General features: G+C 33.6%; 1 protein-coding gene across 5 annotated transcripts in view; it reads left to right on the forward strand.

Annotated features, from left to right (window-relative positions):
- Positions 1-19369, forward strand: part of GGPS1 (geranylgeranyl diphosphate synthase 1) — a 30812-nt gene extending 11443 nt beyond the window's left edge. Inside the window, exons 2-5 of one of the 5 annotated variants that reach the window (XM_074262448.1) lie at positions 9036-9111; positions 12152-12222; positions 15738-15876; positions 18148-19369. In XM_074262448.1, coding sequence (XP_074118549.1) covers positions 18169-18906 — 738 coding nt within the window. In that variant the 5' untranslated portion in view covers positions 9036-9111; positions 12152-12222; positions 15738-15876; positions 18148-18168 and the 3' untranslated portion in view covers positions 18907-19369. Of the gene's footprint in view, positions 1-9035; positions 9132-12151; positions 12223-15737; positions 15877-18147 lie in introns of those variants that run through there. The other 4 variants (XM_074262447.1, XM_074262446.1, XM_074262444.1 and 1 more) reach the window with 4 other exon arrangements.
- Positions 19370-19765: the final 396 nt, after the last annotated feature.

Below are 19765 nucleotides of genomic sequence, written 5' to 3' on the forward strand. Positions count from 1 at the left end.
AGCATCTGATACTTCTCTTTAAAGTAATGTGGCCTCCTAATTAATCTCCTCGACTCTCTTCACTTCACCTACTAAAGTGATTTTCCTCAAAGGTAGGCCTTTGTACCTTTATTCCCTTCTGCTTATAAACTCAAGTGGCTCCCTAGAACCCCAGAATCAGATAAAGCCTCTGCTTGGCATTACACCCTGACCAATTTCTACTCTTCTAGTCTTCTTATGTTTTATTGTTGTTTCTTACATGTGACACTCCATTTCCTATCTCTGGGCCTTGGCCCTGACTAATGCACTCTCATCAAATATTCTCTCAGTCCCCCCAGCCAATGAGTTTTCCTCTCTTAAGGACACCTTCTAATCTGTATGTATCGTGTATGTAGTTGGTCTTAATTTTCATGTCATCTCCTTTAGAGTAGGTAAGCTCCTGGAAAGCAAGGGCTGGTTTTTGCAGTTTTTGCTTTTCTATAGCAGAATGCATGCTACATAAATTTCTTTGATTAATTCATTCTTTGAATAAGCTGACAGTCAAAATTACAAAAGAGAATCTTAGAGAATTAAGAAAAAACTTGAGTCCTTTTCTACTGGAGCCATCCTATCCCTTACTGTAATAGTGTTCATTCAGAGTTCATGATTTATCATTAGTAAAGGCCAAAATGGAAGCTTTCAATCTGATTTATCTCGACATTTTCCCTGAACCTCTTTAAATGTTTACAGACTAGACTGAAATAGGCAGTTTATTCCCATTCACTCATGTAATGAATTGTCTCCTAAGAAGATAAATATGATAGTTGACACTTACTAACTTGAATTCAAGTATGACAGGAACAGGACTTTACCACATTCAAAAAAAATTATTAAATGTGACAAGGTAACATTGTATATGAGTGAGTTAACTCATTTGTGTAAAAAGCTACAAACCTAGGGGGTCTCTATTTAAAGGTATAATATTTGAATGAAGATCAAAGAAATGAAAATGGAAGTCATGTCAGGGTGAAAATACACTATAAACAGCCAAGGCATCTGGAGAGCAACTCAAGGCTTTTGAAGAAGCTATATATAGTCATGCTAGAGGACTTCCCCTATTTTTTTTTTTTTTAACAAATCAACTCTTTTGACATTTGGAGCCTTCACAACCTAGTCCCAGCTTATTTTTCCAGGCTTATTTTATATTACTTCCTTTGTGCACTCTGCATTTTAACCATATTGGACTAATTCCAGAATATGCTATTTCCCACATGTGACATTCATTCTTCCATCTCCATGATTTTGCTCATTCTATCCCCATTTCCTGGAATTCACTCTCTCATCCTGTCTATCCCTTAGAATTTCTGGCTACCTTCAAAATTCAGCTTAAGTGCCATTCTCTCTACATGAGATCTTTCCTAATCTCCACTTCCCTCTAAATTATAGTTTATGTATTGTACGTGTGTGTATATATACATATATATATATGTAACTATTGATATAAATGTACAGAGGCATATGTATGTTTTTGTTGTATCCCAATAGAATTTTCTTGAAGTTAGGGATTGTTTAGTTTTTTCTATATATATACCCCTAGTTCCAAAGCACTTTTCATTACATATATTAAGCATTTAATTAAGAGCTAATGGCTATATCACCTGCTAATTCTATCTGTTACTTCAGCTCCAGAACTCTTAAACCCATATTGTCAACTACTAGATGTCCCAAATTCACCATGTCTGAAATGGGAATGATAGTCTCTCCTTCACTCATCTGGTCCCTCCTTCCAAATTTCCTAATCTCTGTTTGAGATCCTCTTAGGAACCCAGGTTTGGTATCTCAGTGTCATCTCTTACTTTTACCTTTTTCCTCATCCTTATTTATTGGCCACGTCCTTTCCATTCTAACTCTTTATTGTTACTTTTCTCTTCTTACATATGACCACCATCTTCATTTCGGTTTTGTTTCTCACCTATATTGATTTAATTGTCTTCTTGTTTCTAGTCTCTTCTGTATATATACAGTTCATCTTTTCTCATGAGATATTTGACTTTCCTGGGGTTATAGAAATAGTCTGCTTATTCTTTAAGGGTTGTCTATCCATTACAGCATGAGGACTTTTAACACTGCATAAACATACAAAAGAAAAAAATCACCTCCATTTTTTAATATAACAAAAAACTAGATTTTGTAAAAAGAATTTTTACAAATCGAGAAAATATGCCAAATATTTGGGAACTACTCTATTGAGAATCACTAAGAAATCTATAAAAAGACTTTAAAATGATTGTGACGAAAATAAAGGAAAAAATGAAAATTTTTTAGTTGGCTAGATTGAGCCAACAGAGCACAAATATCTGTACTTTGCCCTCAGCCCTCTTCTCTTCCATATTGAACTGTCTTATAAGAAAGAAAACAATTAAAAACATCTCAGCCTGTGATCATAAATGACAATCTATTCACTCCTTTATCCTAGTAGTCCCTTTGGCCCCACTATTAGCAGCCTGTTTGTTTTCTCCTCTTTACTTAGAGTTTGACATTTTTAATGGTGTTTTCAGTTACACTGAAGTACAGTTACAGTGTAGTCACTAATAGACTACGCTCATAAATTTAATTCCAGAAGGGGCCTTATAAAGGTTCTGTTTAACGATTTTTATGAATGAAGAAACAGGCCCAGAGAGGTCAGTTGACTTGCCCAAAGTTAAAAGAAAGTGGCAGAGCTGCATTTTTTATTTCCTTCACAGGCTATTTCAAAGTCCAATTCTTTTTGTACAGCAAAATAACTGTTTGGACATCATGTGTACATCTATTGTATTTAATTTATACTTTAACATATGTAACATGAATTCATCAACCTGCATATGGGGGAGGGAGGGAGAAGGAGGGGAAAAATTGGAACAAAAGGCTTGGCAATTGTCAATGCTGTAAAATTACCCATGCAGATATCTTGTAAATAAAAGGCTATAATAAAAAAAGAAAGAAAGAAAGAAAGTAGCAGAGTTATGATTTGAACCCATTTCCTCTGCCCATAAATCTGGTGCCCTTTCCACCACAATATTCTTGATTAGATTTTATAGATGGATGAAATGGTTTTCCATTGTCACATAAAGATTCAACTGCAACTTCACCATATTTATGTAAACAACTCTGAATAAAACTTTTGAAATTCTGATCCTTGGAAGATTTTTGTGGTGTTGTTTGTCTTTTTTTTTTTATTCTAGAATTTTGTCTCATGAAAGATATCTTATAATGAGTAGCCAAGGATATTGAAATGAATAGTTTCTTAGATGAAATACTTCTTATTGATTCTTGGAAGAGAATAGCAATTCTTATATTATATAGCAGCAGTCACCAAAACCATTTGGTATTGGCTACGAAATAGACCGGTAGATCAGTGGAACAGATTAGATACAAAGGACAAAAAAGGATACATCTATAGCAATCTAATCTTTGACAAACCCAAAGATTCCAACATTAGGGATAAAAATTCATTATTCGGAAAAAACTGTTGGGAAAACTGGAAATTAGTATGGCAGAAATTAGATATGGATCCACACTTAACACCATATACCAAGATAAGATCAAAATGGGTCCATGATTTAGGCATAAAGAGGGAGATAATAAATAGATTAGAGGAACAGAGGATAATCTACCTCTCAGACTTGTGGAGGAGGAAGGAATTTATGACCAGAGGAGAACTAGAGATCATTATTGATCACAAAATAGAAGATTTTGATTACATCAAACTAAAAAGTTTCTGTACAAATAATACTAATGCAAACAAGATTAGAAGGGAAGTAACAAATTGGGAAAATATTTTTAAAAACAAAGGTTCTGACAAAGGTCTCATTTCCAAAATATATAGAGAACTGACCCAAATTTATAAGAAACCGAACCATTCTCCAATTGATAAATGGTCAAAGGATATGAACAGACAATTCTCAGAGGAAGAAATTGAAACTATATCCACTCACATGAAAGAGTGTTCCAAATCACTACTGATCAGAGAAATGCAAATTAAGACCACTCTGAGATACCACTACACACCTGTCAGATTGGCTAAGATGACAGGAACAAATAATGACAAATGTTGGAGGGGATGTGGGAAAACTGGGACACTAATACATTGCTGGTGGAGTTGTGAAAGAATCCAGCCATTCTGGAGAGCAATCTGGAATTATGCCCAAAAAGTTATCAAACTGTGCATACCCTTTGACCCAGCAGCGCTACTACTGGGATTATATCCCAAAGAAATACTAAAGAGCGGAAAGAGACATATATGTGCCAAAATGTTTGTGGCAGCTCTTTTTGTTGTAGCTAGAAACTGGAGGATGAATGGATGTCCATCAGTTGGAGAATGGTTGGGTAAATTGTGGTATATGAAGGTTATGGAATATTATTGCTCGGTAAGAAATGACCAGCAGGAGGAATATAGAGAGGCCTGGAGAGACTTAAATCAACTGATGCTGAGTGAAATGAGCAGAACCAGAAGATCACTGTACACTTCAACAACAATACTGTATGAGGATGTATTCTGATGGAAGTGGAAATCTTCAACATAAAGAAGATCCAACTCACTTCCAGTTGATCAATGATGGACAGAGGTAGCTGCACCCAGAGAAGAAACACTGGGAGGGGAATGAAAATTGTTAGCACTAATATCTGTCTGCCCAGGTTGCATGTACCTTCGGATTCTAATGTTTATTGTGCAACAAGAAAGTGATATTCGCACACATGTATTGTACCTAGACTATATTGTAACACATGTAAAATGTATGGTATTGCCTGTCGTCGGGGGGAGGGAATAGAGGGAGGGGGGGTAAATTGGAAAAATGAATACAAGGGATAATATTATAAAATATATATATATATATATATAATAAAAAAAAAAAAAGAATTTCATGTCCAGATAGATAACTGAGATAGAACAATTAATCTATAAATCTGAGTATTTTGGATATTTTGATGATGGAATTGAATTAATCATGTGGCAGTTTGCTTATAAATAACTTATAACAATTGATCAGCAAGCAACAATATTTCCTTTTTAATAGCTTAACCAATTTCTTGGAATCTAAGGAAATACCTACATTAAGGAGGAGGAATTTCTTAATTTCCCAATTCAGTGGCCTCCTTTAAGTTTTCTCTTCCCTGACTTTTCTTATGCATTGCATTTCTTTGTGCATCTTGTATATGTCTTGTGACATTGTTGATTTCCTCATTCTTTCTGGTTAGACTTTGCTCCTTTAGCTTCTATGAAAACATTCTACTAATTCTCTTCTTTAACCATTATAATTCTTTCATTGGTTCCAATTCAATTCAATAAACACTTATTAAATATAAGTTAAAAAAAAAAAAAAAAAAAAAGAGAATAGCAATTCTGCAAAAATTTATCCCTGCACTGATTCTGTAAAAGATATTGATCTGGGGGCAGCTAGGTGGCGCAGAGGATAGAGCACCAGCCTTGAATTTCAGGAGGAAACGATTTCAAATCTGGTCTCAGACACTTAACACTTCCTAGCTGTGTGACCCTGGGCAAGTCACTTAACCCCACCCTCAGGGGGGAAAAAAAAAGATATCTAGGGTCTGTATCCCAACGAGATAATAAAAGGGGAAAGAAAAAGAGGCATATGCAAAAATGCTGCTAGTACCCCTTTGTTGTAGTGGCAAGAAACTGGAAATTGAGTGGATACCCATCTGTTGGATAATGGCTGAATAGGTTATGATATATGAATATAATAGAATATTATTGTTCTATAAGAAATGATGAGCAGGCTGATTTCAGAAAAGTCTGCAAAGACTTAAATGAACTGTTGTTGAGTGAAATAAACAGAACTAACATTGTATACATTAACAAGTTATGTCATGATCAACTCTGATGGACTTGTAGTGATTGAAGGCAATTGCAATAGATTTGGGATAGAAAATGCCTATCACATCAGAGAGAGCTATGAAGACTGAATATGGATTTAAGCATAGTATTTTCATCTTTTTTGTTTATTTGCTTGTGTTTTTTTTTTCCTTTCTTGTTTTGTTTTTTTTTTTTTGTTTTGTTTTGTTTTGTTTTTTGCGCAACCTGACAAATATGGAAATATGTTTAAAAGAATTACACATATTTAACCTATATCAAATTGCTTGCCGTCTTGGAGAGGTGATAGGAGAGGGAAAAAGAGATTAAAATTTTAAATACAAAGACTTATAAAAATGATTAAAATCATTTTTATATTTGTTTAGAAAAGTAAAGTACTATTGGGGGGAAAGATATTGGGCTATCATTTCTTATTTTCCTCTTTGTTCATTTTATCAGTCTGATGTATATGAGGTGGAACTTAGAGTTGCTTAAATTTGCATTTTTCTGGTTATTAATGAGTTGAAACACTTTTTATAAATGACTGTTGAGAGCCTGAATTTTGTTATCAAAAAACTGCCTGTTTATATCCGTTGGCCATTTATCAAATGGAAATGGCTTTTATTCTTATAGATTTGAAATTTGAATCCGTTTCCTGTATATCTTTATTAGAAAAAACAATCACGATAAAGATTTTTTTCCCCAATTAGCTCTTTAATTTTAGCTACATTGATTTGTTTGTGCTGACAAAAAACATTTAACATATAATAAAATTGTTCATTTATCTTCTATAAGCCTCTTAGTCTTTTGATGAATTCCTCTTCTTTCCAAAGATCTGAAAAGTACACTTCTTTTCTTTTTTACACATTCTTTTTTGGTTTTAATATCACCCTTTGTATCCAAATCTTGTATAAGTTCTTACACAGTGTGAGGTGTTGGTCTACACCTAGTTTCTTCCATATAATGTTCCAGTTTTTCAAATAATTTTTGTCAGATAGTGATTTCCTACTCTAGTAGATGAAATGTTTAGCAAACAATAAGTTATTGTGGTCATTTGCTTACAAATCCATTCAGCAGATTGATTAATCAATACCTTGATTATTGTTTTGTAGTCAATTTGAGATTGAGTTATTGAGATGGTTATTGAGATATTTGTAATTTGTGAATGTTTTTGTATTTATAAAAAGTATACCTGGAAAGTTTTCTTCCAGTGTTGTTTTTTAATTTGCTGTTATTTATTCTTTTTTCCTTTTATTCTTAACTCCTTTTAGTTGTTGCTAGTGATCAACCCAAAAAAAAAAATAATGCTGTCTCTTTATTCTGGCAGTTCTTCCAACAATAAGATTTTACAGAACTGTGTTATAAGTTTCTATAAACATATTTTTTATCTTGCAAATAAAATGATACATTTTTAAAGTTAAAAAATGAATTTCATTAATTTTTTCTAGCTCTATAAGTTGATCCTTTGATAAGAAATTCATGCCTTATTAACTGGCATTAAAGGTGTTGAATTTTTATATCAGTAGTGCAATTAGGCTGAATCTTCATATCGGTAGCACAGCTAGAAATTGATGAGAAAGCAACACAATGTTTTAGTATGGAGACTGTGAAATAAGTTGTTCCAAGCATATATGGCACTCCATTGCAATTAAGAAATAATTAAGTATGTAAAATACAGTAAAAGAAAAAAAAATGAAGAGACTCAATATTCAAGAAAAGTCAAATCGAAGGATGGAAAAATTATGTTCATTTTTTATCAAAATAAAATCTTTCAGTTAAAGTAGAATCATAAAGTGAAAGAGGAATAATTTTTTCCTCCTTTACTTAAGCAAGAACCTCTCTCGTGCAAATCTTTGCTTTAAAAAAGGAGAACTCATTACTTTCTGTGGCAGCCCATCCCACTCCTGGAAGACTACTTGACAGCCAGATTTGAGTGGTTTGAGTATTGTTCTTGGAGTTAGGAAGACCTGTATTCAAATCCTTCCCCAACTTCTTAGTAGCTGTGTAAGCCTCATCTGTAAAATAAGGTAAATAATGATGATTAGTTCACAGAGGTGTTGTAAGAGAGCATATGTACAGCACCCTGTAAACCTTAAAGCACTATATAAATGATACCTATTATTGTTAAGTTTTTTAAGCTTCTATGTGCTCTTGTTCTTTATTTTATCTTCTGTGGCCAAATAAAACAAATCTAATCCCCCAGGTGATCACTCTTTAAGATACTTAAAGATAGCTTTCATGTCTCTCTAAAGTCTTTTTCTGGGATAAATAAACATGAACAAGTCCTTCTGCCAATTCAAAGACTTAATAAAGGCATTGCCTTTAATTAAAACATAGTTGCATGTTTTAACTCAGAGAACCTAAATTGAATTGACTGGCCCCCTTTCCCCCCCTTTTTAATAATAGCTCTTTATTTAACATTTAAGTAAGTACATACAAAAATAGTTTTCAACATTCACCCTTACCTTGTGTTCCAAATTTTTTCCCCTCCCTTCCCACCTCCTCCTTCCCATTGACAGCAAGTAATCCATATAAGTTAAGAATGTGTAATTCTTCTAAATATATTTCCATATTTATCATCCTGCACAAGGAAAATCAGATCAGAAAGGGGAAAAAAAGTGGAAAAAAAAACCAAGCAAACAAACAAAAAAGGTGAAAATACTATGTGTTGTGATCCATATTCGGTCACAAATGACCTCTCTCTGGATATGGATGGTTCTCTCTCCATCACAAGTTTGTTGGAATTAATCTGGATCTTTTTATTGTTGATAAGAGCCAAGGGGACTTCCATTTCTTAGTTTGAAAAAAGAAAAAACATTTCTTGAGCATGTAAAATCATGTTTATTCATTTCTTATGTATGGTCTGTTTAGTAATGTTTAAGATTTTGTTCATTAAATCATTCCTACTTATAAATTACTTTTAATTACATCTATATATTGATATGTTGACTTTATCAATATATAGATATATTTTTAAGCACCATTTAAAGACAAGCTAAGCCTGTCTATAATCTAAAGGAGTCATACTAATAATCTTTCAGCCTTTACTTTCATATGAATAAAATTAACAGGCTGAACCCTAAAAGACTCATTGAGGTATAGTGCTAAGAAAAAGACCAATAAGGATTTCATTTTTCATTTAATTTTTGTTTGTCATTCTCAAGATAATTTGAGAACTGACATTATCACCATGGTTCAAATAAATAACAGTAGTTTGTTGTTTTAACAGATCAGCTTGTTTGAATTCTTCAAATTATGGAAGAAACTCAGAAAACATCTGAAAGAATACTTTTAGAACCCTACAGGTACTTACTTCAACTACCAGGTAAACTGTTCCCTTACAACATATAGTAAAGTTTTCTTCTGAATTTCTGTTCTCCACTGAACATTTTTTAAATGTTTCAATGTCTTTCTTTTCTTTTTGCATCATCATTACTAATCTCACCTCTCTTAACTTTTTACCTTTCTGTATCCCCAATTAAAAACCAAAAGAAAGAAAAGAGGAAAAAAACTCTTGAAAACTCTTAAAAAACAAGTAAGCTAAATGGATCCACATAGGGGTCATGTCCAGAAATCTATGTTCTTTTTTGCCTTTTGTGTTATCATCTCTCTGTCAGTAGTTGAGTAACATACTTAATCCTTGGTCTTCTGGAGATGTGATTAGTCACTTCATTGATCAGAGTTCTTAAGTTTTTCGAAGATGTTTTTCTCAACAATGTTGCTGTCTTTGTATTTGTTGTTCTGGTTCTGCTTATTTTGCTTTGTATGGATTCATATAACCCAGGATTTGCTAAAATAGTCTCTTTCATCGTTTATTTATTTATTATAAGGCAATTGGGACTAAGTGATTTGCACAGGATTAGACAGTTAGTGTTAAGTGTCTGAAAGCTGGATTTTGAACTCAGTTCTTCCTGACTAAAGGGTTGGTGCTGTATCCACTGCGTCATCTAGCTGCCCCTCTTTTTCTTAATGACTCAGCAGTGTCCACAATTTGTTTAACCCTCCCTCACTTTTCTATATAAAACACCCTTTGGATTCTAATTCTTCCAATTTTTTTCCAAAAGATAATCTAAGGTACTTTTTTCCCCCTTTCAGTTCCCTCTTGGAGTTGGTGTGTTCTCTTAATCACCAACAAATATCCCCAGACCCCCTCATCCTTGCTTACAAAAAACTGTCTTTCTAGAGAGGTGTTTTGGAGAAATTATACTTTAGTTTAAAAGTTATGTATACCTTATAAGTTTTGTAACCATTTGGACTAAGGGGAAAGGGAGAATGTGTTTTGAAGGAATACTCATAATTAGAAAAATTAGTTCTGGAAAAAGATGAGTGGGAAAGTAATAAGTAGCTTTTTATGAGATAAATAGGATGTTAATTTTTAAACCAGTTAAAGATAACATTAATTTTTTTTTATTATATCAGTAAATACAGGATAACTTTAATGACCAAAATTAGAGGAAAACACAAATAACTGAAACTTATGTTTTCTGCAAACGTCCCTTAAGTTTGTTTAAAGACTGAGGAAATTGTTTAAATTTTTGGCTTACCTGATGGCCATAAAAATTCCCTCTGCTCCCCATATTTTATCCCTAATGCTTCAAAATATCCATTATTTCATCACTTTGGGCTTTTCCTCTAATAATGCCAGTTACAATTGCTCTGCCCATCAGTAGTTAATCAACCATTAATAATTATGTGTCTTTAATATGTCATGTTCTGTGCTGGGTGCTAAAGACCACTACTATGCATAATGACTATATCAGTGCAAATGAAAAGAAAAGCCACAGAAACAATCAAAAACAAATATTACAAAATTACAAATAACAAGCATGGTCTAAAGAAAGACAACCATTTACTCTTTTGCAGAGATGGAGGCCTATGAATGTGGTACATTATATTTTCTTTCTTTTTTTTTTTTTTTTTTTTTTTTTGGTATATTGTTCAGTTAGCTGATTTGTTTTCCTTCCTTTTTTTCTTTCATCAAAACAAAACAAATTCCCTCTCTGAGAGGGAAAGGGAAAAGGAGGTTGGGAATAATTGTAATGTAAAAAATAAAATATATCACTACTTGAAATACATTTTTAATTTTATTTTTCTTTTATTTTTGCAATGTGATTAATATGAAACTTTTCCCCATCTATCTTTGGGTAAGGAGAGGCAGGAAGGAGGAGAAGAATTTAGAACTCAAAAATTGTTTTAAAGAATGTCCCGAAAAAATAAATGATGAATATTTATTTTTGATACACATTGTTTTATAAATCATGCTGGGAGAGAAAAATTAGAACAAAAGGGAAAAACCTTGAGCAAGGGGGGAAAAAAAACAGAAAAAAGAAGGGAACATCGCTTGTATTGATTTACATTCTATCTCCACCAAATGATGAATTTTTTAAAAAATAATCATTAAGGCCATCACAATCAGGGAAAAATTGAGACATTACTTCCCTTGAGTAAATATTTTTCCAGGTGGGAAAGTCAACAAGCAATGTAAATGTAGAAAAGTCCAAATCCAGAGAGTGAGTCTAAATATAAGTAAAATAAAATATGAATAATTTTAGAACTAAATATTTCTAAGTTAAATTAATTTTACTGAAAGGTAGAATTTATTAAAAATTTCTGACCCAACTCTGCTATTAATTAAGCAATATGACTTTGTCCAAATCCTTTACCATCCCATTGGGCCAATTTTTTTTTCTTTTTTTTCCCCTAGTAAATTTATTTTTAATACACATTGCTTTATGAATCATGTTGGGAGAGAAAAATATCATGGGAGAAATTAAAAAAAAAAAAGAAATGAACATAGCATGTGTTGCCTTACATTTAGTCTCCCTAGTTCTTTTTCTGGATGCAGATGGTGTTTTCTATCCAGAGTCTATTGAAATTGCCTTGGTTCATTGAACCACTGAGAAGAGCCAAGTCTTCCGTGGTTGATCATCAAACATTCTTGCTATTATTGTGTGCAATGTATTCCTAGTTCTGCTTGTTTTGCTCAACATCAGTTTGTATAAATCTTTCCAGGCCTTTCTAAAATCAACTTGTTCAACCTTTTTATAGAACAATGATATACCATTACCTTCATGCGACTTCTTCATCTTTAAAATTGGGATGAACTGTTTTATGATGTCAGAGGCCTTTTCTAGAATTATTTGTTTTTAATACAGAGAAGTGGTGTTAAAACTGGTCTTGTCTTCCTTACAAGCATTTGAGACTTGATATTTCCCAGATATAGGAATAAGACAGCATAGTGAAAGATGACTTAATTTGATCTGGACTCAATAATTGTGAAAAACATTTATGGATTTTTCAATAGTTAAGATACTGATTGCTAACAAAAAAATTATTTAATTGCAGGTAAACAAGTGAGAACTAAACTTTCACAAGCATTTAATCACTGGCTCAAAGTTCCTGAAGATAAGACACAGGTATTTATACAATTCTCAATTTAATGATTTTTTTCAACTGCTGGACTATCGGTATTATGAAGATCTCATTAAGCCTAAAAGGCCACGTCTTTTTAAAATTCTGGTATTTCTGTTAAGACTATTTAAAGCAGGTGACCCTGAGATTTAGCTTAGTAAATAATCCCATTACACAAGCCCTGAAATTCAGAGATCATATGTAGAGTGTAATGGCCAAGATTGTGAAGTCATTTACTTTTCCTTTGTTTATTTCTGTTATATCCAACTCTTCTATTTTGGAGTTGGATTTTTTATTTTCGTTTTTTTTTAGCAGAGATACTAGAGTGGTTTGCTGTTTTCTTTTTTATAGCTGAAAACTGAGGCCAACAGGGTTAAGTGAGTTGCCCAGGGTTACACAATTAAATGTCTGGGGCCAAATTTGAACTTGGTCTTACTGTACTTCTAAGCCACTGTATCTCCTTGCAGATCCTAAGATATGAAATGCAATTTGGCATAGTGAATAAAGGACCTAAGCTGGAGTGGTTTGCCATTTCCTTCTGCTCATATTACAGATGAGGAAACCAAAGCAGGGTTAAGTGACTTGTTGAGGTTCACACAGCTAGTAAGTGTCTGGGGTTTAATTTTGAACTCTGGTCCTGACTCCAGGCTCAGCATTGTGCCACTTAGCTGTCCAAATAAATGTCTACCTCTGCTTAGATCTGTCTTTATACAGTGGATCCTGCATTAGAATGTTGTGGAAAGATCACCAGATTATAGGTCAGAAGAACTTGATTGATTGACTAGCCTCATTCATTACTTGGACAAATAATCCTTTATGTTCTTTGAGGATTAAATGAAATAAGGAATTTGGAATCATTATGCAAATGTTAGATCGTCAGTGTTAAAGAATTTTAGGAGTTACCAATAAGACAGTATGCTCATGAGGACTTTTACACAGGCTGTAAATTTAAATAGTCTCTCACTAAATTTAGTAAATATTTATTCAGCATCTTTTATATACAAAGCCCTGTGGTAGTGCCCACAAGCAAAAAAAAAAAAAAAAGAGTAGTACTTCTCTTCAAGGAACTTATACTCTTCTGGGAAAAGACTCCATACAAATAACCAGAATCAATATTATTTTGGTGGAGAACAAGTGCTAACAACTACAGGATGAGCTTCCTATAGTGAAGCTGCATGTTATCTAAACCTTTAAGAAGGCCATGGGTCTTGAAAGACAGGTTAAAAAGCAAGCCCATTCTGCACTAATATTAAGGCCCAGAATTGGAAAATGAAGTGCCAAATTTGGACAAGAGTTCGTGGGGTGAAGAGAAGTAAGGAGAAATAAACCTGGAGAGAGATTATGAAGGACTTTAATCTTTTGTATTCAAGGCTTCCAGTGAGGAGAAACTTACTGCCCCCTGAAACAATCCATTCTACTTTGGGATGTATCTAATTGTTAGGAAGTTGAAATTCATTTCTAAGTGAAATCTTTTGCCTTTCTGCAATTTCCACTCAACTTCTAGTTCTACTCTTTTTGGCCAAGCATAATCCCTTTTCTACAAGTCATCTCTTCTGATAATTAAAGATAACTATCATGACCCCTGTTAATCTTCTCTTCTCTTCTCTAATTTAAACATCTCAGTTCCTTCAGATGATTCACCTCTAATTCCTGTATTCTTTTCTTTTCACCAAACTAATTGTCTGTTTCATACTCTCCAGCATGTTGGTGAATTGCCTACTTGCATTGCTAAGAGCTGAACACAATATCTGGATGTGATCTGATGAGGTCATATTGAGCAGGATACCATCCTTGTCACAGAGATTGTCCTAGAAGATGCCCTCTTCATGCCTGGATTTTTCTGACTGTCATATCACACTGTTGATTCACATTGATCTTTTAGTCCATAGCCACATTCACATCTTTTTCAGGACAGCTATGGAGTCATTCTTTGTAACATTTCATCTTTTTATATTTGAGCTGTCAAATCCAACAAGTCAAGACCCCTGAGGACTCTAACTCATCCAACATATTAGCTATACCCACCAACTTTTTGTAATTTACAAATATAAGCATGCCTTCTAAATAAGACCAGAGCCTTAGAACTTATACTGAAGGAGGACAAAGAGGTGTACTCTTATTTCCTGACCTATCCTAGGTTATGACAACTTTCTGTAAACCATTTTCCCTTTTATCTCTTGTAGTCAATGATCATTCTCCTTAAAAAAAAAAAAAAAAAAAATTAAATTTGAATAGTTCCATCTTTTCTGCATTGTACGTTATCCCATTTACCTTACTCAGCAGACCTACTTGTTTTTCTGAATCTCCTCTTGCTCACAACTTAAGAAAGGAAGAGAGGATTCTGGGAATATGGCAGCATAGGTTGGTAAATTTCAAGCTCTTCTGATTTCCCCCACAAATAGAACAAATTTATACTTCTGGGTTAACATAGACACCAAACTGGGGTCCTCTTGATACAGCCCAAGAAGATCTAAAGAAAGACCTCAGGCGGGGAATTGACCTGTTTGTGAAGTGGCTCCCCATGTAGAGAATTTATAGAACTCAAAAAAAGAATTTAAAAATCAAATGAGACATTGAGGGAAAATTTTAAAAATAAAATAACATAAAAACCATGCAAGAAAAACAAGATTATGAAAAAAGAGTTAACCAACTAGAAAAGGAGGTACAGAATATAAAAGATGAAAATGATTGTTTGAAAATTAGAATTGGGCAAGGGAGAGACTAAAAAATAACAAACTAGATTATAAACAAGGAGAAAATAGGGGGCAGCTAGGTGGCGCAGTAGATAGAGCACCAGCCCTGAATTCAGGAGGACCAGAGTTCAAATCTGGTCTCAGACACTTAACACTTCCTAGCTGTGTGATCCTGAGGAAGTCACTTAACCCCAGCTTCAGGAATTTAAAAAAAAAAAAAAAAAAAAAAAAGGAGAAAATAGAACAATGTGAAACATAAGAAAAACAACAGGTTTGGAGAACAGATCAAAAAGAGAAAATATAAGAATAATTGGGCTACCAGAAAGTTGTGACCAAAAAGAGAACCTTGACACACTAATGCAGGAAATAATCTAAGAAAATTGTCCTAGAGTGACAGAACATGAGGGTAAAATAGAAATAGGAAAAAATTCACTCATCAGCACCTCAAACAGATCCTTTAGGAATATGATGGATATTTCATGTCCTATAACTTCTTTCATCAGTCAGTTCCTTAATGATCAGAACAACAATGTTCATTCTGACTTTTGAAGCCTTATATTCATAGCACTCATTTTAGGAAATAAAGTACTAAGGCAGATAATTTTCATAACTGAAACTTCCCATCTTTGTTCTATCATTTTTCAAATCCAGGTTTAGGATCTATTTTCTTGACTTTCTCCAATGTAGGTGTTTTGTAATTTGCTTCCATGACGATATAATTTAGATTTTTTTTTCTGTATGAGATTCTCACTCAAATTATGTTCATCGTATTTCCCCTCTCTAGTCCTTAGCCTTTTCTTACATGTGTGTATCATCTCCATATACAGTGATCTTCAGCTACCCTTTCTTTTGCTAATGGAACAGAGTGAGAATCTAATTTGGGGGACTTGAAAGTATGGGATTGCCATGAATAGAAATAAAGAAGCCAATGGGGAGGAATTGGTTTGAGCAGTGAGCTCCTAGAAGGTAGGGACTATCTTTTGCCTTCTTGTATTTTCACCATTTAGCATAGTATCTGGCACATAGTGATTCTTAATAAATGTTTATTAACTGACTAACAGTTTGGTTCAGGATATGCAGAGTTTGAGAACATCTGTAGATAGAGATGTCATGTAAGTACTTAGAAATGAGTTGAAAGTGGAGACTGTAGTTTCAGCAGCCATATATAGAAATGAAAGCTGCAACTGGTTGTTGACAATATTAAGGGAGTGAGTCTAGAGACAGAAGTCAGAGCCTTGAGAAAAATGCCAACCTTAGGGAAAGAAACAAGGAGCTAGTGAAGGAAAAGAATGTTCATAAAAGAAGGACAAAGGAGAACAGTAATCCTTTTGGACAGAAGAGAAAGAAGAGAACTTCAAGAAGCAACGGTTCATCAGGATTATCATATTGCAGGCAATAATAGGATACTGAAAGTGCAGAAGAAAATATCAGAGTAGAAATTAGAAATTTCAGTTAGAAAGGCATTGATTCTCTGAGAGTAATTCTAGTGGTGTAGTAAGAAAAGATTCCAAATTGTGAGATGCTAAGGAGGTGTAAAGGAGAGACAGCAAATGTAGATTCCTCCTCCAAGAAGTTTTAATAGAGGCAGGGAGAAGAAAGGAGGAACAGAAAGTATCATGAGGAAAGGAAGAGTCATAGGGCTTTGGATTTTTTTTTTTTTTAATACTTGAACCAGTTTATGTGCAGAAGAAAAGGAGCTAGAGGAGAGGGAAATTTAATAAAATATGGTCCTTGAGTAGATAGGGAGTAGCAAGATCATGAAGACTAGTGTCCTTGACTACCTGAAGAACTACTCTTCCTCTGAGAAAAACGGGAAAAATATAAGTGAAGACAGCTTTTGGAAGGTAGAGTATCCAGAGAGATCATATTACAGTCTTTGTGTCAGAAGATCAGGGTTTGAATCTTGACAAGGTGATTACTGTGATTACTATTTGTGTTATCTTGAGCATGTCCTTTAATTGCTTTGGTACTTATTCATGCCTGCATAATCCTAGAATAGAAATTGTAATCATCTACTGATGGCAAGAACAAGGATAGGCATTTGAAGAGAATGGAAAAACTTAAAAGATGTAAGATAGAATAGGAAAAGAAAGCTCTATTTAAATAGAATTCTAAACAGGTCCCAGCTGAAATGTAGCTCAATTATATAATGGACATAAGCTATATAGCTTTATGACTTTGTTCACCAGCAGCCTGATGAGCAGGAAGGAGGGGAAAAAAAAAATGTTTGTAAACATTAACCAGATTAACAGGTATGATGAATGTTGGAACTTTTAAGAGATCAAGAGTTTCTAGAATGGTATCAGTCAGATATACTGAAGTGCCTGACAGTGTCAAGACTCAGTAAGAAGTAAATATAAGCCCCCAAAGTAGATGATAAACTGGGAAAGCTAAAAAGGATTGGGAAAGCAGAGGTCAGTGAGGGTAAAGAGCAGTTTGATTGGGAGGAAGAGCAGATTAAAAAATGGAGGCATAGAAGAGTATGATCAGAGGAGATGTTCAAGGACCTTAGAAGAATTAAGATGTTCCTCCAATGAATGAGTCAGTGTAGTGTCTGTGTAATAAGTTGACTTTTAAGTTGCTAAATAAATCATCAAAATGCAGCAGTTAAAATTTAATGCAAATATCCTGATAGACTTCATACCTGAAAGACATGTTCTTAATCCAAATCCAGAAGCAGGTAGGTGGCCCAGTGGATAATGCACTAGGTCTGGAATCCTGCCCTAGACTTACTAGTTGGGTGACTGTGAGCTAATCACTTCACTTCAGTATCTCTTAGTTTCCTCATCTGTAAAGTAGGATAATAATATCACTTACCTCCCAGGATTGTTGCAAGGGTCAAATAGAATAATAATGATAAAGTGCTGAGCACATTGCCAGGCACATAGTAAGTGCTATATAAATGTTTGCGCTTTTTTTTGTTATTGTTGTTTTAATAAACTTAAATATTTCTGAACTTAATAATTATCCAGTAAGTTAAATGAATCTTAAATTTATTGAATATCATTGAGAAAAACTAGCTTTAAAGAAACTTCTGTCTAGTTACAAGTCAGCCTTATAAAATTTTAGATGTTCAACTGCTGTGCAATTCATACAAGAAACACATTTTCTGTGCTTTTAATCTGGAATAGGAGATAAAATATGGAAGAATAAAATTCGAGTAATGTATTACATAGTTGTTAACTTGTGTGCTCCTTTGAAATATTAAAATTTTGTTCATTCTTTTTTTCTGAACAGATTATCATTGAAGTTACAGAGATGTTACATAATGCCAGTTTGCTTATTGATGATATTGAAGACAACTCAAAATTAAGACGCGGCTTTCCTGTTGCTCACAGCATATATGGAATTCCATCTGTAATCAATTCTGCCAATTATGTGTATTTCCTTGGTCTAGAGAAAGTCTTAACTCTCAATCACCCAGATGCAGTAAAGCTCTTTACCCGCCAACTCCTAGAACTTCATCAGGGACAAGGCTTAGATATTTATTGGCGGGATAATTACACATGTCCCACTGAAGAAGAGTATAAAGCTATGGTGTTGCAGAAGACAGGTGGACTGTTTGGATTAGCAGTAGGTCTTATGCAGTTGTTTTCCAGCTATAAAGAAGATTTAAAGCCACTCCTTAATACACTTGGTCTCTTTTTCCAAATTAGGGATGATTATGCTAATCTACACTCCAAAGAATATAGTGAGAACAAAAGTTTTTGTGAAGATCTAACAGAGGGCAAGTTTTCATTTCCTACTATTCATGCTATTTGGAGTCGACCTGAAAGTACTCAGGTTCAGAATATATTGCGGCAGAGGACAGAAAACATAGATATTAAAAAATACTGTGTACATTATCTTGAGAATGTAGGTTCATTTGAATATACTCGTAATACACTTAAGGAGCTTGAATCTGAAGCCTATAAACAAATTGAAGCTCTTGGTGGAAATCCTGAGTTGGTAGCTCTAATTAAACATTTAAGTAAGATGTTCAAAGAAGAAAATTGATAGTTTTAAAACCATTATTAGGTTTAAAGCCAGAACTAGTCTACCTGTCACCAGTTTAAAATGTCAGCCAAGCTACTAGCCTTCAAAAAACATTGGATGAAAATTGGCATGAATGAAGTATTACCCTGTTGAGGTAATTACAAAAGCCAGTTGATTTTTTTTCTCTCTATTGCCCACCAAGGCACAAAATGAAATAGATTAAGGAAGGCAAGGTTTGAGTTAGTGATGTATGGAAAAATTATAAAATCTCTGACTTATATGGTAAGGTTTTGAGTGAACTTGGACTTTGCTGTGAATGTCTCATTCTTGTCAGTAAAGAAGAATTCAGCCTTTCTGGCTTAGGTTTTATCCCCCTATTATCCATAATGCTGTAATAATTTTTTAAATAGCTTGAATTTTTCCATTGTAATGATGATCATAAGGAAATGTCCAATAAAAAAAAAATCATGGTTATTTGCTGCTACAGGATGGATATTGTACTTTGTATGTGTATGTATGTATTTGTGTGTAATATATTTACATAGATACATGTGTGTATATATATATACACACACACACACACATATATATATATATCTGCCTTAAAATGTTTTGTTACTAAAAGTATCTAAAATTGAATACATAGCTTGAAATTAAAGTGCTTAGTCTGTAAAATAAAGGATTTAGTAGATTTTTTTTCCCCTACACAATAGGATATGGTATAAGATTAGTACTTCTTAAAATTGTGTTTGATCATATGCATCTTGCCTTGTTATTGGCTGCAATAACTTGTGGAGTTTGAATTTTTAAAATCATATTATTGATTCAGCTTTATACCAAAAATAAATGGCAGTCATATGTTTTGTTGTTTTTTAAATCA

Source organism: Sminthopsis crassicaudata, chromosome 4 (assembly GCF_048593235.1).
Source record: "Sminthopsis crassicaudata isolate SCR6 chromosome 4, ASM4859323v1, whole genome shotgun sequence".
In the NCBI taxonomy this organism is placed as follows: Eukaryota; Metazoa; Chordata; class Mammalia; order Dasyuromorphia; family Dasyuridae; genus Sminthopsis; species Sminthopsis crassicaudata.